At 38.3% G+C, this 26,137-nt stretch overlaps 2 protein-coding genes across 3 annotated transcripts; one reads left to right on the forward strand and one right to left on the reverse strand.

Annotated features, from left to right (window-relative positions):
- Positions 1-1,535: 1,535 nt before the first annotated feature.
- Positions 1,536-9,046, reverse strand: LOC149812318 (putative protein phosphatase 2C 10). Of its 2 annotated transcripts, none has more exons than XM_089992786.1 (5): positions 8,733-9,046; positions 7,963-8,208; positions 7,595-7,871; positions 2,151-2,305; positions 1,536-2,058 (listed from the first exon to the last, which is right to left on the reverse strand). In XM_089992786.1, the coding sequence occupies exons 1-5, from the start codon at positions 8,775-8,777 to the stop codon at positions 1,915-1,917; spliced, it is 867 nt and encodes a 288-aa protein (XP_089848912.1). In that variant the 5' UTR covers positions 8,778-9,046; the 3' UTR covers positions 1,536-1,914. The 2 variants fall into 2 exon arrangements, with proteins under 2 accessions (XP_089848912.1, XP_089848913.1); XM_089992787.1 differs by having other exon boundaries at positions 7,963-8,227.
- Positions 9,047-13,787: 4,741 nt separating this feature from the next.
- On the forward strand, positions 13,788-22,603 carry LOC149812319 (tobamovirus multiplication protein 1-like). The gene is made up of 11 exons (XM_089993498.1): positions 13,788-13,894; positions 19,199-19,289; positions 19,379-19,431; positions 20,652-20,744; positions 20,829-20,900; positions 20,986-21,058; positions 21,234-21,279; positions 21,384-21,447; positions 22,110-22,163; positions 22,253-22,330; positions 22,471-22,603. Exons 2-11 carry the CDS (start codon positions 19,220-19,222, stop codon positions 22,561-22,563), a joined length of 696 nt encoding a protein of 231 aa, XP_089849624.1. The 5' UTR covers positions 13,788-13,894; positions 19,199-19,219; the 3' UTR covers positions 22,564-22,603.
- Positions 22,604-26,137: the final 3,534 nt, after the last annotated feature.

Consider the following 26,137-nt stretch of genomic DNA (forward strand, 5'->3'; position numbering starts at 1 on the left):
TCCATGGTTATCTGGTCAGACTGGGCGGAGGACCGCATAAGGGGTTGTTTTCATGCACTAACAAAGATTTCTACCACTCCTAAAAAGTAACAAAAACCATTATCTTGTTCATTAGAAGTCTGTGTGATAGTAAGGTTACCTTCGGCACCTCAACTCGCCTCTGATTCTAAATCCCAGGGCAACCCATGAGATCGGGTTGCCATGATTATTCTGATTCGAAATCACCATTTCAGGGCTTTTAGAATCGCTTTCTCAGGGAACCTGAGAAAGCGATTCTGTTGGAACAAACCGAGCATGCCCTAAAAGACTGGCACCTTAAGGGGGTGTTTAACTCACTGGACAAATGCCACCTGGACACACCAGGTGGTGTTTGTCCAGGACCTGGGGATGCAACTCACTGGTTCCCTCACGCCCATGTTAAATACAAAGCGGCAGGCTGCGTATCAAATACAGGGTTGCACCCAAACAGGGACCGGTCAGTCTCCGCCCGGGTACCTCCCATGATTCAAACACGCAATAAACCTGACTCATTACCTAAACTTGAGAATATTAATTTTCTCCCTTGTTTCTTCTGATGATGATGACCATAATGACAGAAAATGATAGCACATTATTGTTGCTGCTGTTGCTGCTGTTGTGCACAAAGCCAAAACACACATCATGGTACGTTCACCGCACATCATGAATTTGAAAGCATCCTGGTTCCACAATTATCAACCAAGTTTATATGGTCGAATCCTCTTGCGAAATCAACAAACCCCCTATGGTGTGCATATACTTGCTTTGCAAAAGCATGCTACTTCCATCAGTAACCATACCTATAAGAGCAAGTACAAAATATTACCTGATAAGGTGAGTAGAAACCAGTCTTTTTTTTGCATAAAAGTTGGTAATAATATGGATAACAGGATATTGTTCTAAGCTTTAACACGTATGTGTTCATGTCTTTATGATTTTTTGAAAAATTAATGCAGGTTATGCCATTGCTGTTTGCATAGGTGATGCTTAGGATGTTGTATATTGGCTAGAATACAACTGACACAAACACTACCATACCACTGACGCAAACACTACCATACCCCAAAGAGCCATGGTTAACAAATGATCATTTAACTTGTCAGTGTCAACCATAGTCACAGATATCGCGATATTATCATTGTATTTTTAGCAAACGATATTATAAATAAAATATCATGATATTTTGAAAATATCACTGTATTATCAATTATTGTTACTGTTTTTATTTGTTTTCTACATCTTAAATGTGTTTTTCTTCTTTATTTTGCATTTTTTACTTATTTATTTTATTATATATATATATATACTTATTATCTAAACATGATATTTTCTTACTTATTTTTGTTATTTATATATATATATTTTTATTTTTTTAAGCCCCAAGATCTTCCAGAGATTTTTTCCGAGATTTATCACCAAACCTATAATATCGCGAGAAATGGCCTCACCGAGATAATAGCAGACACCGATATTTGTGACTATGATGTCAACTAAAAGAGAGAGAGAGAGTCCTTGAATCGAGAAATTGATGATTTAGGTCCTAAAGTTATGGACTTCTTACAAAACAGATCCCTGAACCTTCAATCACAATAACAATTGAGAAGTCATTCCCTCATATCGTGTATAGCCACAAACAGAAATTCTGTCATTTGAATAGAGAACGTAGAAAGAGTACACTAGTACACGTTGCAACTCTAACAAAAGAAATCATAGAATTTCCAAACAGCAAAAAACAGGAAAGGCTGAAACTTTACAGGAAAAGGTCATGGGATGTCATCTGCGGATAAGAGATTCCCATGGCATAGGAATCATAATGGTAGGAATGGTGATTTCCATTATGATGGCCTCAAATAGAATCAAATTTTAAGATAACCGAGATTCTCGGAGAGGATTACCTTATGGTGATCTGAATCGTACAACAATACAAGATATATCATCTTTACTTTCTTTATTCACTGCTTCTGCTGTTAATCGCTTTGCTGCCACCATGGGATCCTTGATCTGTCTGGCAAAATCAACCACCTCCTGATTACTCATCACCTAATTCAGATTTGAAAAGGAAAAGAGTTGTTTAGACAATATTCTTTGCAACATGAAAAAGATCAAGAGTTCACATGGAGAAGGAAAACAACCTTCCACAGACCGTCACTTGCAAGAATGAGAAATTCAATACTATTGTTGATATCCACATTCTGTACATCAGGATCTGACCTTAAATGCGATTTGAGGCTCTTATCTCCAAAAGCACGAGAAACAGCAAGCTGACCATTAACTCTGGGTACATCACCTGTTATCAGAAGACATAAAATATCTTTAAGACATGGTGGCAAAAACTTGAAGTTGAACATCCTCCATGTAACCAAACGATGATACAAAAACATGAACTGGATAAAGGGCACACAAATACCTATTTCCAATTAATTTATATGCCAGAGTTCTGAAGCATTGCAGAGAATCAAGTTATGCAAGGAGTATTGAACTTACATACATAAATGGATCCATATAATTTTCTTTGGCTATTTCAAGATTTGAATCATAACCAAGGCTCAATCAAGATTTACGAACATTGCAAATTTTTGTTTGAAAATTCCTGTTCTGATACTAAGCTTGATCAATACAATTCAATGTCGTGCTTCAGAAGGAAAGGTAGCAAGTAAATCTCCTCATAATGCCCACTATACAAACCCTTAGTATCTCAAAGATCCACCTGAACATATTTCTCTTTCTCCTGAGAGGGGAGTGGAAGAGGGGAGAGAGAAGCAGAAACGGCAGTCAACTGTTGATAAAAGTTACAAAATCATCTCCTGGGAATCCATGATGGATATCACAAACTGCAAAATATTTTGTCCCAAAGATTCATTTTATCTTTCGGGCCTTCCAAATCATGCCAATAAGCCCTGTACAATCGTGATATCTGTTTTATAGGTTGACTATGAAATGGTGGATTGGACAAGAATATGCATTATGAATACAGTTTGACAGAAGATTGACAGGCTTGGTAAAAAAAAACTTGGCTCAATGCACTAAGACTTTCACAAATTGACTATCCTAGATTTTCAGTCGGGGCATGTAAATACCCATTTCCAATCATCTTGATTAGCTCAACACAATAACAGACCTATCTAGTCGACATATTCTCAGTTAAGTATGCATCTCAACTAAAAGTGAAACAGAAATAAGCTGCAGCAGAGTGAGATGACTTGGTTTTGACACAAAAACCACCTTCAATTGAACTCAAAACAGGGCCATTAAGAATTCTAAACTGGGTTTTGATGAGGTTCAGTAAAGGAATAGAACATCTATGCTACATGATATATGAAACAGGTCACAAGCTTATCTATCCAGGATGTCCAGGAGGTGTAGAATCAACCAGGCGAACCAGCATTGAATCTTAACCCTCTCAGCTTGTTGAGAAACAGATTGCCTACAAGGTGACATACTGTATAACAAGGAGTTGCACAGGTTTGATGGGTACTCAACCACGATCTTTAGTTAGAAGTATGAATTGGCAAGAAACAACAACCAAATTTAAGAGGGAAAGAATGAGTCTGTTTCCTTAAAAAGTAGAGAGTACATATGCAACAGAAGAGAGGCGACCAGCAAAATATGCAATTAGCCTGAAAAAAAAAAGATAAAAAGGAAACTAAAGTACAAAAGAAGGCCGAAAGGCATACAAATATAACATACAAAGAATAAAAGAATGTAAAAAAAAAAAACAGCGGAAAAGTTCTTCTATTTGGTAGGTATGACCAAAAAGAGTGCTTGATCGAAAGAAAAACATGTTGCCCTTCTGCATGACCATCCATCTCTTCTTCAAATATCTATGTTTTGAAAGTAGTTCCATTGGCAATTTGTGCATAGAATAACGGCCATATATACATATAGACCTATGCATATGAAGGGAAGTAGATAGTTGGGAAAGAATGACAAGTGGACACATGAATGGAATAATCTATTGTATGAAATCTACATATTTGTTAAAAGAATTCTAAACATTTTTATGTGTATGCATGCAGTCACGTGTGTGTGTGTGTGTATGTTGCTTTCCTACATTTGGCACTGGCTTGGCAAGAAATGGACGAGGTGACACCATCATGGATGGACCTTCAGTTTCCAGCAAAACCTACATAGGAATGATGCAGTCAAGTGAGATCTAATTGGCCAAAAAATAAGTCCAAAACCACGTGAGAATCCAGTGCCCCGAAAATCAAAGAGTTCCTTTGTAGGTTTATCCAAAGAGAGTAAGGGCCTAAGATCAGGTCAATCAAAATTCCACCTACACATAAAATGTCATTCAATTACCAGTTTTTGATCATGATAAAGAACGACAGCGATAGAAAGAAAGCCACCCTATGTAGTCAAATGCGCTAGGCGGTGCCTAGTTGGTAGACCGCAATAAAGACTAGTCAAGGACTAGTCAGTCTAGCCGGTACCCCAATTAAAAAATTAAAAAATATACATAAAAATATGCTAATTCTTTTGGTAATATTTTCATCAAATAAGTACACAATTACACATGCAAAATATATATAACCAGAATATACATCTATATTCAATTACTCATAGCCTATGTCACATGGGTGCGGGTGCTGGGGGGGGTGCGGCACTTTAAAAAAACTTGGGTGCGGGGGTGCGGCAAAAAAAACTAATATATATATATATATAGAAGGGGGCTCCGGGGGTTCCCCCCCGGCGCGGGTCCCGACTTTGCTGTGTATTTTTTACTAAAATAAAATACAAGCAGACACGACACGGGAGGTAAGTTTGTTTCGGACCCGACTTTGGTTTGGACACACAGAAGCGTACGGACCGTCCAGCGGGTAGGAGCCGAGTGGCGCCAAGCGGGAAGGAAGGATAGCAGGCGGTCACGTGACTCAGTGGTCACATCAACAGCCACAGTCCCTTTAATTTCCGAATGCACCAAAATTCCCCCCCTTGCAACCCCGCCTCTTTGTTTCTCAATACTCAATAGTTACTATTCTTGTTTCAAGTTAGGAACGTCATTTCTTGAACAATTCACTGGCTTCCTCTGACATCCACTACCATTTAAAAGTTAAGTCACTGCTCTGAAGCAAAAATTGAATGGCCAGATTTATTTCGAAAAGGACTTTTATACCAAATTCACCAATTCAGTAAAGGTGGTAGTTTACGGATTAAAGTCTTGACTTTTATGTTCAATCGTTGTTTACCGCATCACTTACTCGACGCCATAAAAAAACCCTCGGTCACAGCGCCTCCATGACCCCATATAGTGAAGAGAGCGTGGCCTCTTAAATTTCCCTCCAAGCCCTAATTCTCTCTCTCTCTCTCTCTGTCTATCTTCTGCCATTCTTTTGTTGGGGGTTAGGGGGATGGCGGATTTTGCTCCTAATGTGGAGGACGAAGAGCTCCGACTGTCGTCCGATGTGTTCCCGGACGAAATCTATTGTCCGAACTGTCACCCTCCCTCCAAATTCGAATCGGAGTTCTGCGAGCTCACGTCCTCCATGGAGAAGCTCGCCCACCAACTTGCGTTTGGCATTCTTGACGATTCCCACCACCATTCTCCCCACCCTCTTCCCCACCTCAACCCCTTATCTCAAGTAAAATCCCAACGACCTCTCTCTCTCTCTCTCTACCGTTTTTGTTGTTTGAAGGTATTGATCTCTCTCTCCCTCTGGGTTCAGGTGAAGCCCCAAAGGAGCAATGAAGGGTACACGCGTTTCGGCTACTCCGGTTTTCAAGTAACTGGTTTTGCCAACAAACCGGTTCAGCAGAGCGTCTCGAGGCCGGTTCTCGGTTCTACTCAGCTTCTGATCAAACCAGAAAATGGATTGTTTCGGTACATCCTCTTCGCATATTCTCATCTCTTTATCTCGACTCGGTTTTGATGGGTAACTGATTATTCTTCTGTTTATGCAGGGTCTGATGGTTTCGAGGCCCCAGAGCCAAAGCCGGGGGTTGCCGTTCCAGGTGGTCGGTTTGGGAGCGAGCGGTCCAATTTTTTTTTTTTAAATTCCGCAGCCCATTTCATAGGGCAGTTTTTTGTCAAAAAAAAAAAACAAAAAAACAAAAATGGACCAAAATGACCCTGGGTGTGTTGACCGCACCCAGGGTCGGGTTGACCGCACCGGGTGCCACACCCACGTCACGTCGCATCGATGCGGGTGCGGCACGTGTCTGGCCGAATCCCTGTGACATAGCTCATAGCATATTCAGTATAATCAACAAAACATGCTTTTAGCCTTTCATAGAAACATTGATTGTAACACACACACATATTTTATTCATAGCATAATCAGAATATATATATATATATATATATATATATATATATATATATATATATCATACTGTCCGCCTTTCATAGAAGCCCAGTACCACATACATATATAAATAACATATTACGTACGCAGTAATACTAAAATATGCTTTCAAGCTTTTATAGAAAAATTTACAAAAACTCACACATATACAAACAAAAATCGCACATATATAAAAAACATAATCATGCAGAATTAAACTGCCTCCTTTGGTACAGTTTATATAATAATACTACTATATATAATACTAATAATAAATGACTAAACTGCCCTTGCACCTAGGCGAAGGCAGCTTAGTAATTGACTAGGTGCCCTACTCGTCGACAAAATCGATACCTTTTAATGTGCCCACCAAGGAATTGCAAAGTCCAGATGTTTTACTTACGCCTAGGCTGACTAAACGGACTAGTCAGTGCTTTTGACTACATAGAAGCAAAACCCAGGTTGATTCCAGTTGACTAAGCCGAGTCACACTATGACTCGGCTAAGTCTCACTTGGTCTTGCTGGTTCCCAAGTCAATCAGGTTTAACCCAGTAAATGGATGAGCCGGGCTGAGTAAAGGAATCAATGAGTCACAGGTATCATCATCTTGATATTAAGGATCACATGTTGATTTTTACAGAAGGAACAGAGATTGTATTTTCAACAACTACTACTTTTAACAGAAAGATCATCTAAATATCAACGATCAGTCCGAACTCTGAATCATGATTGAAACTCGATGGTCTGGTCCCCTGGCATCCAGACTCTTTGGGACCATAATCACTAATCCACGTTGTTATGCCCTTTAAATGATTGACATTTTTGGATGAGTGGTAAAGACTTGTTAAAAAACATTAAGTGACTGTACAATGACTTCACTTCCTAAGTTACTGTCATTTTTGTGCCCCCCCCCCTGCCGGGCCCAAATAAAGAAACTACTCTATAACTCATGCAATACTTCAACTATGTTACAGAAATAGTGTAAGAAAGATACATGCATTACCTAGATTAGTGAAATAGACCATGCACATTTTCAGGCTTCAGTAAATCTACCTTTTCAATATGCTAATAGTTGCAATTATTGGATGAACAAATGCTTCAAGCACCCAATAAAAGAAAACAAGCATCGAACAACTTCAATTGAAATGATTCTAACAAATTTTCAGGTTTTCATTCTTAAATGTTTTCACTACCGTCCTGCTTGTCCTATAATAATTCAAATTCGTATAGCCTCTCTAGTTCGCCCAGATTAGAGATGAACTAGGTGAGTACAAATAGAATCTTGTAGCACCTGGCATATTCGAAACAAATCCACCCTTTGTCTCGATGCTCCCACGTTCAGTATTAGGCTCATGGTCAGTTGTCAGCTGCACCGCAGTTCCACTTCTAGAAAGGACTGCTCTTGAGTCACCAACATTGGCAATCCAAAGCTTCTGTCCATTTATAATAATGGCAGTAACCGCCGTGGATCCGCCTCTCCCCAAATCCGGACTACGAGTCAGAATAGCCTGGTCCGTCATCTCATAGGCTCTCAAGATGGATTGCCGTGGTTGAGACCAAAATTCTTCCTGCAAAGCAAATGCCAACCAACGAACGAGTCACACCTACAAACATTACATCCACACCATGCACATTCCATCTACGAAATCACGAACCTACCTCCTTGAGTATATTGTTAAACAGATGCTTCTGCAAATATGCCGGAACGCTATGGCCCAAATGCCCATCATAGATCGCAAACATCCCAAGTTCGTGTCTGTTGACTTGAACAAACTTCGCGACATGATAATCCTCCATGGGATGACTGGCTTTGCCTTTCACCAAGCTGAATCCATATGTAATCTTGAAAGGACCTTGCTGATTTTTCCCTTTACCGTAATTACATGAAGACCCAACTCCTACCGACTGAAACAGACAAATCCAACTTCACCCCCAAAGTAAAAACTACTAAAACCGACAATTCAATCCCTACTAACACTCAAAAAACACAAAAACCCTCAACTCAGAACTACCAAAAGAAATAAAGTTCGACTCAATTAATTCATAAAACGACCATCAACACTCAAACCCGCCCCCAAATCACAAATTCTCCAACCAATAAACACTATAAAACAAGTAAAATTTCCTGCAAGTTAATGAACACTCCATTCCATCACAAAGCCAATTAAGATGCTCCGAAAGAAAGGTAATCAAAATTCCACAATCAACAAGTAAAACGCCCACCAACACTCAAATCCAGTCCAAAATCTGAAAAAATCTTAACTTAAAACAAAAAAGCACAAAACCCACAAATCTTCGACAATTCAACCCTAAACACTACCAAAACACACAACCACAAATCAACTAACGCGTAATCACAAAAAGGACGACTCCGAGAGATCGAGAACAGAGACAAAAACAAGAACAAGGATGCAGGCGAGGGGCCTTACCTGAGAATAATTAGCACCGAAGCAACATAGCCGATCGATAAACATCTGATACGGATCTGTTTTACCCAATCAAACTCCTCCGCCGCTCACTCGATCCTCTTCATAACAAAATTCTCACTGCCAGGGATCACAATTCACAAAACCCTAATTGTGATTTGAACCAAAACCCTAAAACCACAGAAACCCTAGATTGCACCCCAGATTTTCTCACTTTTTCCCTCCATTTCCCGAATTCGTCTCAACCTCACCACCAAGAGAAAGAGAGTTCGCAGATCGGTCTCTCTTCTGCTTATTTTTCTCCGTTAATATAGTCCGTGCTAAACTTTTTTCAGTTTCTTTTGTGCTTTTTACGCGGTTCTGGTTCTATAAATGTATTGGGCATGGTCGATTTACTAACAGAATCATGTGTTTTCGATGATCAAAAATTTATAAATATTTTGAGTCGTTAATTTTTTGAAAAACTCTTCAAGAGCTGATCCCTAAGTACACAGATCATACGGTTAAAATTTAAAAATAAAATAAAATAAAAAAAAACTCGAAAATTTTATTTAGCAAAAAAAATAATGGTAAAATTAATAGCAGTGGTTTATGTAATTTAAAAGTCAAGCCCGTCACAAAATTCTGACAACTATTCGATATACGGAACTGGATGTGCAGTACCTAAATGGTGGCATAGTACCTACAAGGACTTGTTTTATAAGTTTTTTATGTAATCAAGGACTATTATCCGAAAAAAGAATGCGAGACGCTGTACATTCTGTGATGGCAGGCTTTTCTCCGATGTTGACTTTGTATGTACAAGTCCCAATCCGTCCTTCTCGTTTCTCCATAATACCACTTTTTGTTCTTTGTTTGCCTTTTTTGCCCTCAGCTTTTGCCATAAGAAATTTGAGAGGTTTAATAGGAGAAAATATTTCCTACGCTTTTAAAATTTTGGAAGCTCCCTACAAACAAAATAAAAAAGCAAAACTCTCTTTGAAAGTGTGAAACTAATTGCTTTTTTTTTTAAGTTTTCCAAATTTTATGAGCAACTCATTTTTTTTTCAAAAATAGCTAGCTTTTCACAATAAACATTGAACCTTTCTTGATATTGTAAATAGAGGTGTCAATAGGTCGGGTTTGACCTAGACTCAACCCGTACCAAACCCATAAGGTCTGATTGAAATCCAGGGTTTTGTGATAAAGAAGAAAGTCTGATTAAAATCTAAGTCCCACTTGAGTTTCTCTTAAGATCCATGATTTTTCAATGTAAAAGAGATACAAAAAATATATTATTTTGTAAGGTATAAACTTGGTCTAGTTTATGTAATACTTATAAGGCCCGAGTATGGTTTTCATTATAGTGGACCCAATCAGACCTGGGTTCAGACCTAGTACTCGCACCTCAAAGTTAGATCTAGGTTCAGACCCACTGGGTTTGAACCAAATACGACCCCGTTGACATCAGTCACACCCATTGTAAATGTCTTTTTTGTATGAAAAATTGTATTTATTTCAAATTTTATTGAATAATTTTTATAAAATACTTGAAATTCATTTTAAATAAAAGACCACAATTGTCGAATGTTTCGAGTTTACAAATCCAAACATTTTCTAAACATTATAATTATAGGATGTCAAATAACGGCCTTTTGTCGTTTCTTCAATATTTAAGGGCATTACTGACATCATGTTTAGGAAAGTAGACTTTTTTGTCTTTGACCAAAAACTTTGTTCACTTGTGCATGTTCAAGCCAAGCAGAATCTTTTACCACAGAATGGAATATGTAATTATTAAAAAAACCGACTCGTTTTTTTGTGCTTCATGGGAAACGGGTCGGTGAAATGGATCCCGATTCACCTGCTCCCTTGTCACTTGTGAAAATGAATTATTAAAAAAATATTTTACTCCGTGATTTTCTTATACTTTACGTATGTATAAATCAATATCACATCTCACGTTCCCGTAAAAAAACTAGGCGAGGAAAATCTATGCATAGTAACAAATTTCGCTAGATTTATGAAAATCTCACGATAATATCGTGAGAAATTGCCTGAAAGTTTAAAACGGCAATTTCTCATGAGATTTTCAAAATATCATGATATTTATGAAAAAAACATAAATACCACGATTTATATGTTTTAAACAGCTATTCATCATGAAAAAACCATGTATTTTTATTTTTTAATAATTTTTATTAATATTTTCTTATAAAAATATATTTTTATATTTTTATATTTATTCTTTTATTACCAAGATTTTGCTAGAAAATGTGAGATTTAATTATGAAATTTTTTCAAATTCTCATGAGTTTTTTTAAAAACAAGATTTTGTACGTTTGTCACCATGAATCTATGTAACCAAAGGGCCACTTATCTAGAAAAGCAAGATAATCGGGGAATTTCATAAGAGTTACCACAATAACTAGTTTTCTTTGACTAGAAGTAACTCAATAACAATAAGCAGGATAATCCGGGTTTGAGCTACCATTTTTGTTAAATGAAATATGTTAAAATGGTTTTTCAAAAGGTGTGGATGATACTGATTTTTTATGTTTCAATCCATGTTTGATAAATGAGTATAGATATGTTTAGCACGATCCATTTATTAGGAATCCACTGTTGGATCATGTTTTTTTTTTATGAAAAAATGATTTTTAGGAGGTTTAAAATATATAAAAATTATAAGCCATTGGTTTTGAATCCTTATAAAATCCTACTCACATGTAGTAATAGGATGATTCAAAAGCTGATTCCTTCTAAACAAGCCATGCAGATTGATGTCTGTAAGATCTGATTAAATTAAATAAAATAAAATAATTTGAGACATCCACACCCTCCTATAATTAGGAGAAACCAATCGTTATATATATATATATATATATATAGAGAGAGAGAGAGAGAGAGGTTTATTATTTGAATTTGAGAAAAACAAATTATTAGCAAAAGCAAACAATTGTTTTGATATGTACTGTAGTTTTGTCATCCACAAATGCCCCCTAAGGAGGTGTTTGTTACATTCCCACTTAAGGGAAGACTCTTTCCTTTAAAGAGCCATTTTGGAGGGAAAAGGCTTCTCAATGGGTATGAACCCATTTTGACACGAAAGTTGCTTTTTGCGTTTATTATGCGAGTTTCACCATATATTTCTCAAAGACATGTTTGTTTCACATTTTGTAGGAAAGATGTCTTGTTTCTTATGAAAGAGAGCTTCTTTCATAAGAAAAAAGCATGAAACAAAAGCCCCCCTAAAACAACTTTTATCTCACTCAGAAAAGAATACTGACACACTTATTTGTCTATTTGAATAGACCACATTCCTATATTTCGAATTGTCTGTGAAAGAATGAGTGGCTCACATCTGATATTCTTCATTTCACTTTTGACAAATAAAAAGTAGTGGGGACTCAAGAATCTATTACCTTGGTCAGTGCAAGCATTGCAATCATATTAAAATCATACACCATCCTAACTTCTGAATATCCCATCTAGGGGTGGTTTGGTTCAGACCCAAGTGGAATCAGACTTGAACCAGATTTTTGAGAATGATATATATTGGGTTCAGACCCGGGTCTAATCGGGTTCACTATAAGAAAAAACATATACTCGGACCCGATAAGAACTACATGAACCAAACCATACCCAGTAAAATCATATTTTTTTTTATCATTTTTACATTGAAAAATTGCGGGTCTTAATCGGAACTTGGGTCGGGTCCGGCTCTGGTATAAAATTTCACAAACTATACTTGGGTCCATGTATTAATCAGACCTTCTAATCTGAACCTGGGTCTTAATCGGGTCTTCTTATTTATCACCATACCTGGACCCTATAGGGTTTGATTCGGGTTGGGTCCCGGTAAACCATGCCAGTTGACACCCCTAGTCCCATCATATTTATTCCTGCTTCCAAGTTTTCAATATGTTTCCACAGTATAGGCTCTGCAGATTAGATGGAATCACATGTGATTTTAAATCACATATTCCACGTTGTTATTTGAAATCGCGAGATTCACTCCATGTGATTTCAGATCACATTCTGTTTTTTATTTTCATTTTCTGATGTTTGGTTGGTTGTGAGAATGTGATTCATTCTCTGGTTTGCATGTGAATCTAAATCTCATGGAAGGTTACTAAATAATGTTATACTATTCTCTCGTTTGCATGTGAATCTAAATCTCATGGGGGTTACTAAATAATGTTCTACCAATGATAATGACGAGGATTAGGGCTCCATTTGGATGACAAAAAAATCAAGTTGAAAACCTAGCTTTGTACCCAAAACCCGTGTAATTTTAAAAATTTATATTTATTAAAAAATACATATAAAATATTAAAGCGGGAGTCGGATATCCAATAAAAACCCGAGTCAGGTCTATTACTAGACAAAAAATCATGACTCAAATTCAGATACTGGCTAATTAGATATGGATTCAGATGGTAAAAACTTACACCAAACATGTTTTTTTTTTCCATGTAATGAGAGTCAGATATCCATCAGAATCGGTAGCAAAAAATCAAAACCACGTTTGCATTCAATTATAATTGGATATGGTTTTGACTTACCAAATCCGACTATACAGGGTCAAAATCTATCAGATAAACATCCGATCCACATATTACTTGGTCCGGGTTCGAGTCAATCCGAATATTATTCGGGTCAGCACTTTCCACGCTTATACTAGGGAATTAGGGGCCGGGTTGGGTGCACCGTACAAACCAGCCACGTCGACAGCCCTGCCAAGACACGATCAGTGTGGTCATGGAAAAAAAAAGTGTATGGATGTCCACGTGAGATGATGACGTGTCACTGTGCCACGTGGAGACAGGGCTTTGACTGCGGGGTTCGTTCCCGCGGTCACCAAGTGTCACAGCGCGCCTCACTTCCCGCCCTCCCCCAGGGACGATTCCTGCGAGTCTGCGACACACCTCCCTCCCCTTCCCCTCCTTCCTCCCTTTCTAGGGTTTCTTCTTCTTCTCCTTCTTCGTTTCTAGGGTTTCAAATTCAGAATGGTCCTCTCGAGGGTTCTGGAGCGATGGAGCGAGTACAGGGTGCCTTCGGGGAGGAGTTATTACAGGGGAGGGAGCGACTGGTGGGACGAGATCGACAACTCCAGGGAGTGGCAGGACGGCATCTTCTTCTCCCTCTGCGTCGCCTACGCTCTCGTCTCTCTCGTCGCCCTGGTAACGAAAAACGAAAACCTTTTTTCCCCTCTTTCGGGGCGTCGCCCCCTCGCGGCTTTCGTTTCCCTTCTCTCTCTTGTTTCTTTATCGCGAAATTGTGTCTCATTCATTTGTTTTTTGGGAGTTTTTTTGTTACTTTGTTTTGGATGATCAATGCCGAGACTTGCCTGTTCGTGTTGAGCTTCCCTGTGGTTGGAAAGTTGGGTTTTTTTCTGCTGTTTCTTGGATAATGTCGTTGGATGGAGTTGTAACATGATGTTTTCTGAAGTTTCTTGAATAGGTTTGATGGAGCGGAGTACGCTTCGCGGGTTGCATTGTTTGTTTTAGGATTTGGTGAAGGAACGGCCTTCTGAATGAGGACGATTTCCGTGCCACGTAGTTCGATTTTTATGGTTTTTATTGAGGAACTTGCAAAATCTTGGAGCTGTTTGTTGTCGTGAATTGTGGAGTTTTTTTTTGGTTGGGTGAGTTGCAGTGGTGCGTTTCTTTGGATGCTATTATTCCTGATGTAAAATGGGGGTTTTACGTGGAAGTCCTGTATTGCTGGACTCGAGCACGAGTGTTTGATGAGGCCCCTCTGGTTGTCATTCTTCTGGAGTTCTGAATATTGCTGTCACCAAGGGTTTCCTCTAGGAATTGCATAAATGACATTCGGTGCCTGGTTCAATGAACTTATAGGATCGACCCCAAATTATTATGATTCCGTTTTGTGGAGTAACAGCCTTCTTTAGAGGTTTGTTCCCATTCTGATTTGCGGGTTCAAATTTATTGAGTTTGAATTTGTGTTTCTGATCCTGCCATTTTTCAGAGTTCATGAGTTAGTTAAGGTAAATCCAGATATGCTGGCATGCATGAAATCCACTATCAGTGAGATTGCAATATCTAAGCTTCTAATTTTCCAACAGCATGATGATTTTGTGTTGATCATGCAACTAGGATATGATCTTGGAGGGATATTCTTTTTTGCTTACATCATGCATTCTGCCCTCCAAGTGTTTGGATTTCTCAAGTGTGTTTCTGATCTCAGCAACAGAACACAGCACAATTTCTTCAGAGGATGGGAGGGAGGACTCAAGTCAATGGCTTAGCAAATTGGCATTCATTAACTTCAACTTAGATTGTGCACCTCTCAAGGCTAAGAGTTTATATAGGTGAGACCTAGAAACTGAGGTTTGTTTTAGACATAATTGCTAGTTCTATCAATATAAGAACCGGGCGAGTTTATACACATCAATAAAATGGGCCAAATATTTGTCAGACAAAATCCAAGAACTCACGATGCCTTGGAAAATACAGATCAGAAAAATTCACAAGGAATATGAATAGGGAGCTGCATAAAAATTGATATCCATGATATAGATGGATATCTTACAAAGACTAGATCCAATGATGAATGGGATTTGTTATATTGATGATTAGTATTACTGTAGTGAAAGATGTCCAATGCGTTTTCTGAAAGATAATACTATTTATATATTATTTCAACAAGTACAGGTTACCAACTATTTCTTACTTTATGAATTCCTTTAGGGAAATATGCACTTAAAATAGTAACTTTGGGTAATTTAGTGTAATAGAATTAGGACATGAAGTCAATTCTTTGTTAAAGCAACCGATTTAAGCTATATAGAGATTTTGAACTCTTTGTAAAGCAACATCATCGCCTGCCAACCTTACAAGATTAAATAGTAATTTGCTTGATAAAGATGACATTCTTCTATTCTAATGATACAAATTGGCCAAGGTTGTCATACTAGGAAGCATAAGTGAGAAACGATACTGGAAGCAGAAGCGACAAACAAGACGTTTAAAAATTTATAGGAAGCAAGAAGCACAACATTTTAAAATTTCTAGGAAGCAAGAGCAAGGAATCAATTTGAAAGAGAAACATGAATCGAAAAGGAAGCAATATGGGAATCAAGTGGGAAGCGAAATAGGAATCAAATGGGAAACAAATAAAAACTAAATACAGGGCCTATTTTTAAATTTCACGATTTTTAGTGTAAGAATTAAATTTTTATTAAAATATCAAAATGATGGTTACTAATTTAGAGAAAGCACATGAGAAGAAAGTGAGAAGCTCACATGAAAAAACATAACAAGAAACATGAGAGAAGCATATAAGAAGCATGGAAAAAAGTATGAAAAACATAGGAGAAGCATAGGAAAATGATTCCCATTAAGCTTTGGAAGCGAGGAGTATCGCACTTTCAAAATGAGTTTCTGGGAAGCACGCTTCCCACATATCTAAGAAGCTTTTGGTAACTCTACAATTGGCTATTGCCTTTAAAACTTCCAAGACATAATTAAGGGGGGTTCATTTGGTTACTATGGGTCCTAAGTCATTATGGTTTGGCTTCCTAGGATCCCAATCCTGAGATCTTTGGTCTTTGAGGATTTGAAACATAGATCTTGATGTGTGTTAGTGTAAGAGAACATTAATTGGAAACCTCATGCTCAAACAGTATGAATTTTATGACCAACACTGAGCAGACAGACTTGAAAACCCAACATTCTTATACCTTTGATCTTTTAGGATTGAAATCTGGTATTTGATTTACACTAGAGTAGGGAACACTAGTTGGAAGTTGGAACCCTTGAACTCAAAAACCATGGTTTCAAGTTCTGATGCTGGTAGGTGGGACACAGAAATCCCTAATTCTGTCCCAGAAAATGTATTGGAGATCTGAAGACTCTGATCTTATTTTGCTTAACGCTATATTTGCTTCATGTCCATGTATAACATGACATCTGAGGTAGTCAAATGTGCCTTGTAGAATTTACAAGATAATAAGTGAAAGCTCTGACACGTTTACTTTAAAGTGCATGGGTAAACATGGCATCTAAGGTAATGAAATGCACCCTAAGTAGTTTATAAGAAAATTAGTGAAAGCTTTGATAGGTTTGCTTTCACTTTTCTATCAAGGATGGTGAGGAACCTCATTCTAAAAATTCTCATTGGTGTAGGGCACACCAATTGAGAGTGTGGGATAGATATTTACTCAAATTGCTGTTCAACATATTTCTACAAATTTTCTCTGATCAAGGACAAAAAAGGAGAGTCCTTATGGTATAACCCCCTTTTGCCATTTTGAGCTATGGTAAACTATTTTCCCATATTCTACAACAATTTTGGGCCCCATGGATTCCCCAAAAGTGTGTAGAATCAAGTTGCATCCCTTGTTGGACAAGGAAATCCATCTGATCATCATTGGTTGTAGAATTTAGACCTTCCTTTCGTTGGACAGTCCCCATTATATAATATATATATATATATATATATACAATTTACAATTGAGTGTCGTATATGTGTTTGTGACTATTTATTTCCATGTTATGTAAGTTGAAAATATGTTTCAAAAGCTAAAAATAGTAGCTTTTCAATCAATTTACTGTAGACTAAGATCTCAGACAGATTTGACTATTTCTTAAAACTATGACCTGAATTTACAAAAAAGTTTTTGCATGGACTTAATTTGCAATAGTTTCTATGTGCAGCCCTGCTTTTGTATATTTGATTTAACCTATATAGGGTGTGTATGCCTCATAGTAACTCGTCATCCTTGGGTAATCTTTGTCAAAGGAGATTTTGCTGGAGTGTGAATAAGATGAAGACAATGTGCTGCTTTCTTTGGGATGCAAACTTTCTCTAGAGATTTTTTAACTTATGAAGCTCAACTAGGTGTGCAATTTCATTTTCGCAATCAATATGAAATTGTCAAAAAGTTAGTGAAATTTTTGTTTGTTTTGGGAGATTGAGTGCCAGTAAGGACCAGGAGAGAGGTAGTGAGAAGTGGTATGAATTAATGAGAAACGATCTTGTTTGACAGCACATAGGAATGAATGGAGGAATGCGACTCACAAAGATGGAACATGTGGATGGGGCAAGGCATGATCGTGATGATGATAATGATGGAACCCCTTCAGCGGTGACTGAAACAAATGTGGAGTGATTAATAGCTTTGCTTTAAATAGAAAAGAATGGGAAATAGGACAAAAACTAGTCTCTTTTAGTGGAGACACCACTTGATAATGATGAAATGATGATGATGGAGTCAAAAGGTTTATTCTGACCTTAGTTGCCAATGCCCAATCTTGATAGAAATGATCTTTCTGGTTGTTCAATTTTGCCTTGCCAATCAGATAGCTAGGATATGAACATCCAATCAGCCTATGTAACAGGGATTCGGCTAGCAGGGTGCCGCACCTGCGTCGACGCGACTCAACGTGGGTGCGGGTGCGGTCAACCCGACCTTGGGTGCGTTGACCGCACCCAGGGTCATTTTGGTCCATTTTTTGGATTTTTTTTTTTTAATTTTTTTTGCCCGCGCCGGGGGGAACCTCGGACCCCCCTTCTATATATATATAATTACATTTTTACCCCTGCCGCATCCCCGCACCCAAGGTTTTTGAAAGTACCGCACCCACACCCATTTGACATAGCAATCAGCTGAGCATTCAATCACATTTAAGGGGAGAAAAAGCCTCTAGGAGCCAGATGGCCACACCAGCTTGAGCCCAAGTTGGTCAGTGGCCATGATGGTCAGAGTAAGCAGCACGCTTCTATGTATTTCACGTGGAGCAAGCATGTGAATGCACAGTGTGCAATCAAAGTGCTGAAACAGGAATGAATTAAAACCATGAACCTTCAATGTGGGAGAAGGATATAATCAAATTCTGGGTTCTCACTGTAATTTTTGAACACTCCCTGATTTTATTTGAATATGGACTTTGATAACTACATTTTATTTTTAAGGTGAAGTAAATGTTTTAATATGGAGTTGGGCAGCTGCATTTTATGTCTAAGGTGAAGTAGATGTTTTCTTTTTTAATCTTCATTACGAAGATATGAATGAAACCAAAAACATTGGACAACAGTTGTGGCCTATGGCAAACACAAAAACAATCAACATCGACCCTCAATGGAACATGGAAGCTAATAAGTCCGTGATCTACTTGTTTAGTGTACATCAGTACACGGTAGTGTTTGATTAAGCCATTTATTAGTTTGGTAGCCTGTGAACCTCTTCTGGAAAACAAGTAAGGTAGTCTGGCAATCAGTCTTGAATTAGCTCGAATATGTGAAGATGTGTATGGCCATCTATTCCTTATTGTTTACTGTTTACTTATATGCCTTTATGAACTTGATAGCATTGTATCTTAGTCTTTTAACAATGCTTAAACAATGCAGTGTAGTTGAAATCCTTTTGCAGGATCTGTTTTATATTCTTGCAGACTTCCTGCCTGGAATTGTTGTTATCATGCAATCTGATTATCAAACTTGTACTCTGCTCCATTCCTCAGGTACAACTCTTTCGCATTCAAATGAGGGTTCCAGAGTATGGGTGGACAACACAGAAAGTTTTTCACCTAATGAATTTTGTTGTGAATGGAAGTAAGCAGAATTTGGAATACATTTTTTGCACTTCCCAACTTAGTTTCATTTACCCTGATTTTTATATGGTGCTATTTTGTTTTGGGCAGTGCGTTCTATTCTTTTTGGACTGCATAGAAGGGTGTTTCTACTTAAACCAAAGGTAAGGCTCTCCAGGTATATATGAAAGTATGTTTCTTCATATAGATGCTGGGCTAATGTTGAAAAATATATTCTATTCTATTTCAAGAGTAATTTACAAAATACCACCTAACTTATGAGCTATTTACAGGAAACTGTCTAATGTTTGGGTTACATTTAGCAGCCTGCTTTTGTAATTTATGTATCAAAGACACACTTGGTCCTAAAATCACTCAGTTGACTTTTTAGTCAATCAATGTGATTAAAATGCATCATTGTTGAATTGTTTATTATAAAAAAAGGACAAAAAATTCAGTTTATATCTCAGGCAGATATTTAGAAACCTTTAGAAACAGTAGGCAGTTGAATGTAATAATGCAAATGTTGGCTATATTCTGTTAAACAGCCAATAAGATGGAGGTGTCGTGTGTGTAGGGTTGGGGTGGATTAATCTGGGGTTTGTTCCCTTTATCAGTGTTTGGTAGCAGGCATACTCTGCAAGCTCATTCATGCAGACCTCAAGTACATGAAACTGAAGACTATGGAAAGTTACTATAATAGAAGGTTGGTAGGTATGAATAATAAAACAATTATTCATAATGTATATAATGCAATTATAAATATGAAATATGTATGTCCGGGACAGGATAACTTAGTCAGCTAAGAGCAATATTAGTACTAAGTTAGATGTTGTGTCCTCTAGAACCTTCTTTTCTGTTGCTAGAAAATAAAGTGTAGACAACCGATTGTGTGAATAACAAACAACATAGTGGAAAGGTGCATTGGTCTGTTTTGGTAGATTATGGAAGGTCAAAACTCAAAAGTGAGGACATCGTTTCTGCGACTCTACAATTAAAAATAGAGGCTATAGTGGCTATTTCTGTTGTAGTTCGTTGGATGTTCACTCTTCTTCTGAAAGGTTTCCAGTGGATTAGATTGCAGTTCATCGGAAGTTTATGATGCTTGGCCATGTGCTGGTACTTTATGTAAAATGAATCCCAATCTATTGGCAGATTGATGCTCTGTATAACTATATGTTGTCATATTGGGGTATGCCATTGATGCATGGATGTCAGATTGGATGTCTTCCATTCACACAATGGATGCACAGTTGGGCATGACTAATTTCGAATGTTGATATGCATTGCTTCAGTAAATGCATGAGATTATTCTCTCTTGTTTTTTTTTGGTTCCTGTGGACTTAGTTCTGTTCCTCCTAAAAAACATATTTGTGGCATGCAGGTTCTTAAGATGGCTCTTCTAGATATTCCGGCTCTCCTTTTTTTCTCAACATATACATTACTTGCACTATTTTGGGCAGAAATATATTACCAGGTATTACTCACTACTATTTGTAATGGCCCCTTTTTACATATGATGAATTGAAAAACTCTGATGCCATGGGTATGATTATTTCAGGCAAGGGGCTTTCCAATAGATGGTCTTAGACCAACTTATTTAATTATCAATGGACTTATGTATGTCATGCAGGTTAGACATAAATGTGAAGAGTTACTTTTATTTGTCTATTATTGCAATTCTTTTGCAAGCTATTTCTTTGTTGTCTCTTTTGCAGGTTTCAATATGGATATATGTTCAACTAAGTCAGCAAGCTTTTGCTATGGAGATGACAAAACTATTCTTTGCAGGTCATCACTATAACTTCAGTCTATTAGTTTGTAAACTTTACATGTTTCTACAATTCAAATTTTCTGTCTTGAGAACATGTAACGTGTACTCCTTGGGAAAGATTTCTTTTATTTTATAAGGAATACCGTAGTTCTGTTTAAGTGATTTTGCAACTGATATGGAATAATGTCACAGTTGTTTCTTTCTTCGCTGCTGTGGGATTCATGATATATGGTGGAAGGTACTACCATGAACAAAATTCTTAGTTGCCTCCATATGTTAGTATGCAAGGCTCTGTCTTCACATATTATTTACAATGTCATAATGAAGCTAGTTGGTATGTAGGTTGTTCATCATGTTGAGGCGTTTTCCGATTGAATCTAAGGGGCGTCGCAAGAAGCTGAATGAGGTTTTGATTGAAGATCCTGCTCCAATGAATATTTTGAATATCTCGAGTCATTTCACTTTTAAAGGAATTGAAGGACTTTATATTATCTCATATTCACTGCATATGATTATGTCAGTGCTTTGTGAACAAGTAGTATTCAGTTTAGAATTGATTCTCAGCCTCTGTTCCCACGCTTCTGCTCCTGCCACCCACTTTCTGTGTGTGTGTGTGTGTGTGTGTGTGTACACGTGCATGTTGGACATGATGATGGATGTGACTGATGGTCTTTTTTGGTTTTGGCTGGCTGGTGGTGGATCACAACATGGATGCCAGATAAAATGAAAGATAAAAGCTGTATCATCAGCTCTTGGATCTAACAGCAGGATTTTCGCCCCAGCTTTCTCGCTATATTCTCATGTTCCGTACAACTGCAGTGGTTGTGATTTTGATGATAGGATGATTGTTCGCCGGTTATATACTTGATTGTGATCAGAATTGACTTTATCACTAACCATTGGAATGATATGGATTATGTCTTCACCATGAACAGTGAAGTATATATATATATATATATAGCTCTTTTACTGATATATATTTCCACAAGCTTAAATTTAGCTCTTTTACTGTTTCATCTTTTCTCTTGTTTTCATATATGTCCAACTTTTCCAAATTGTCAAATGCAGGTTGGTTTTGTGACGAGCATATGCTGCACATGTTTTTTGATAAGATGCTTTGTGGTAAGCCTTTTTTAAGTTATTGCGGGTCTATAAAGTCTGCATAAGGTGCTCCACAGCAGATGGGTTAACAACCGTGTTCTGTTTTCCAGGTTGCACTTTCTGCATTTGATAAAAATGCTGAAATTGATGTGCTTAACCATCCCATCCTCAATTTTGTCTATTATATGGTAGCTGCCCTCTCTCTCTCTCTCTCTCTCTCACACACACACACACACAAACACTTGCATGCACACATGAGCAAATCTTCATCTACAATTGTGCATCTTCATCACTTTTTGTTTTCATCTTGTTAATGCTTTTTTGACAGTTGGTGGAGATCCTTCCATCTGCTCTAGTTCTTTTCATCCTACGGAAGCTGCCACCAAAACGTGTTTCCGATCGATATCACCCTATCAGTTGAATCAAAGTTTTAAGAGGAGAGTGATCTTATCCTGGTCATCGGTAATCTGTTCTTTCATACCTGAATGCACCATTCAAGTTCAGAATACAGTGCAAGGATTGAGCTGATGTTACAAGTCAGAATATTCTTTGGGTGGAGGCAATGTTACTTATTCTTAATAAGAATCTGGTTTATGGTTCCCGTTCCATTTGGTGTAGCAGCTGTGTCATGGTTTCGCCATGATTTAGTAGATCATCTATCACCATTTAGGTTGTGTTTGGGAGCTATGCATTGAAGTTGGGTTGTGTAATCCCTTACACAGCTGTGTTTGGGAGCAATGTTTTACCAAAAACAATGGCAATGGGGAGGGTGTTGGCACCTCCAACACCCTCCCCAGTACAGAAATAGAACACCCACCTCTTGAGGTGGGTTTTGTGGATTTCACCAAATTTCACCAATGAACACCATCTAGGGATGCGAATGGACCAGATCAAGTATGCTACTTTTATGATTTTTGGCTTCTGACCCGATCCAAATCTGACTTTCCTATGTATTTAGCTGATCCTGATCTGATCCAATTGCATTTTAACACCATCCTTGGTACCTTTTCTTTTTTTTTTGATAGGCAAGCTGGGGTTATGCAGACCCCTACCAGATATCTCTTAAGCCCCATGTGGCAGAGGGATTCGAACCTGGGCCTTCAGCTTGGCACAGGACCCCGCTTACCACATCGGATTCCACCTGGGTGGTACCTGCCTCAATGCATGGACTAACCCAACAACCACAATGCATGGACACATGCATGAACGAATATGCATGGATACATTGCATGCACAAAATATGCATGACAAATATACATGCATCGACACATATTCACGGATAAATATATTGACGGGAAGGAAATAGTGGTTGCACAATTCATGTGACAAAGGTCTTGGATCAAGGGCATATCACATGATCACATATCTATAATCATATTTGCATGTTTACTTGGTTTTCCTTGTCTCTATAATAATACAATGATTCTCTCGCTCTCTTTGTTCTTTTTATTTAGTAACACGGAGAAACCCCAGGCTGGGAATGGGTAGATCATATATCGACCCCAAGGGGAAAAACTCCGTGGTTAGGACCTTCACCCCCAGGGCCTATGCTGGGCGCCGGCCTTGCAGGGAGTTGACGTCCACAGGGATTGAACCATAATAGTATGATAGCTAAGGCCCATCCCCACAACACCAAACCCCCTTTGGGTGAACATGATTTTCTCTTGCAATCAAAAGATGAGAGAGAATCGTTTACGGTGGTTTGGACATATTCGACGAAGGCCTAATGATGCTCCAGTTAGAAGGATGGAGAAATGGGAAAATATATTAGTTAAAAGAGGTCGGGGTAGGCCTAGAAAGACATGGATGGAGGTGATAAGAAAGGATATGAATGCTTTGAACCTCACCGAGGACATGACATTGGATAGAAATGAATGGAGGAGAAGGATTCATGTGGAAGACCCATAATGATTTTCTTTGTTGGTTCATATCGCCGACCCCAATTGTTTTGGGATGAAGGCGTAGTAGTTGTTGTTGTTGTAATCAAAAGTTGCAACTACAACAGAAAAACTATCTGACGGTCCCTTGCCCCAAGATCCCTTAACCATAAAAGCTCTGCCTTCGTGGCTACCGGCAACCATGGTTTGTCACCTAACATGGGATGACCGAGGTTTAAAACCTAAAAAGAGCATCCCTTGCCACAAGGTTGAAGCTCGGTGTACTTCCTATTGAGCAGGGGGAACCTCAAGAATTTCCTCAACAGGAGGCTTGCCAATAAGAGGCTGCTTTTCCTCGACCTAGCAAAACAAAAAAAATCTCAAGATTTCAGTGACTACATATTAAGTCCAAGGAACCTTCAATGCCATATTCATCCCTCGTGAGGTATGTGTTAGAAACTTGTTAAAACATAACACACTGAAAAGGCCAAAAACATAGCAAATTGCTAGCCTTCAAGCTTAGATGCAGATTGTGAAATGCTTGTTTAGAATATAATTGGGTGCAGAGTATGCATGATGACTGACTTCCCAAGATACAATTAGGTTAGACCTATAAGAGCCACTGTTTCACAATTCTAAGAGGACTTTATTAAGCTAAAAGTAAGGACCATAAAGTAGGATCGGCATCATAGGAACACCAACAATTCAGAAGAAGACAGATGAAGGAAAAATAAAGAAAAATTGGCCAGTTTTTTTGCTGGATTAAGCTTAAAGCTTTATACCGAGCAGCGGTCTCCCTGGTGGGTGAGGAGGTTGGCCAAGGGGTTTTAACCACTTGCGGGTGGGCCATACAGTAGGGTTTCATTTTCATTCGGTCACACCACTTGAGCCAGGGTTTTTTCCTTATTATCAAAAAGGAGGGTTTAAGGATCCATTGAGATGCCCTTTAACTGTTCTGATCGCTAGTCAAAGGTCTATATAACTCTTCAATGTGCTAGTTAGGCTACTTGCCTTTTTTTTTACTTGAAGAAACCACATCTAGGCCAAGGCGTCGGCGCCCAGCCCGCTAATGGACTGGGCCATTGATTGGGCTGGCCCGATCAATGGCCCGGCCCATTGGCCCAACAGGCCAATGTGAAGGGAGCTGGGTCTGGCCCAGCCTAATCTTAAAATGCATAAATGCTTGACTGAAATCATGGGTTAATGAGAGAATAATAAGTTCTCATGCAACTAATTTGGTAAATAGTAATAATTAACAAATAGTAAGTTCTCATGCAACTAATTAGGTAAATAATAATAGTTATCCAAGTTACTATGTAATAATTAAATTATAAATTTTTTATATTATTAAAAAAATTAATAAATAACTCAGGCCCACCGGGCTGGGCCTGAGCCCGGCCCACGTATATAACGGGCCGGGTTTCGGCCAGGTACCTAATGGGCCCGGGCCTAAAATCATGGCCCAAACCCCCCGGCCCTTGGCGGGCTGGGTTGGCTTGGCCCATCGGTCTGCCGGGCTGGGCAACCCCTAACCACATCTGTGATCAAAGACCTGGTTGCACTCAGCTGCCATACCTATGATCGTCATCTCAGAGGCGTAAAACTCCGAGGCAAGGACCCTCGCCTCCAGGGCCTCTGCTGTGTGCAGTTAGGGTACTTGGCCTTGTTTACCAATTTTGACAGAGAGAAAACGTCTAGCTTTGTAATAGTTTTGATCAATGGTCAAGGTGGGCTAGGTTAATACAATTTCCACTATTTTGAAACTCCATGATGGCATCTAAGACCAGTTAGGTTCGGCTTATATCCCTCGTCTTTGTACCTCTTTAAATTTTATGATCCAAGTTGTTTTGATCAAATCTGACTCTATAGATGCATTCAGCATGTTCGATTTGACAGGAGTCAACCCTTTGATTGTATTCATTCAACGAAAAAACCTGATTTTTTTAAATCACAAAATATTGTGTTTTGGCAACAGTTGATTTTTGAATTGCCAACAAATCCTCACAAAAGCCGAATTTAGGCTATTTAAATATTGATCTTCACTAAATGAATGATGTAGATCGCATTTGTAGTGTCTGATTTGAGCAAAACAACTTTCATCAATGAAATCTCAGAGAG

Source organism: Nuphar pumila, chromosome 17, assembly GCF_984573655.1.
Source record: "Nuphar pumila chromosome 17, dmNupPumi1.hap1.1, whole genome shotgun sequence".
NCBI classification, from domain to species: Eukaryota; Viridiplantae; Streptophyta; class Magnoliopsida; order Nymphaeales; family Nymphaeaceae; genus Nuphar; species Nuphar pumila.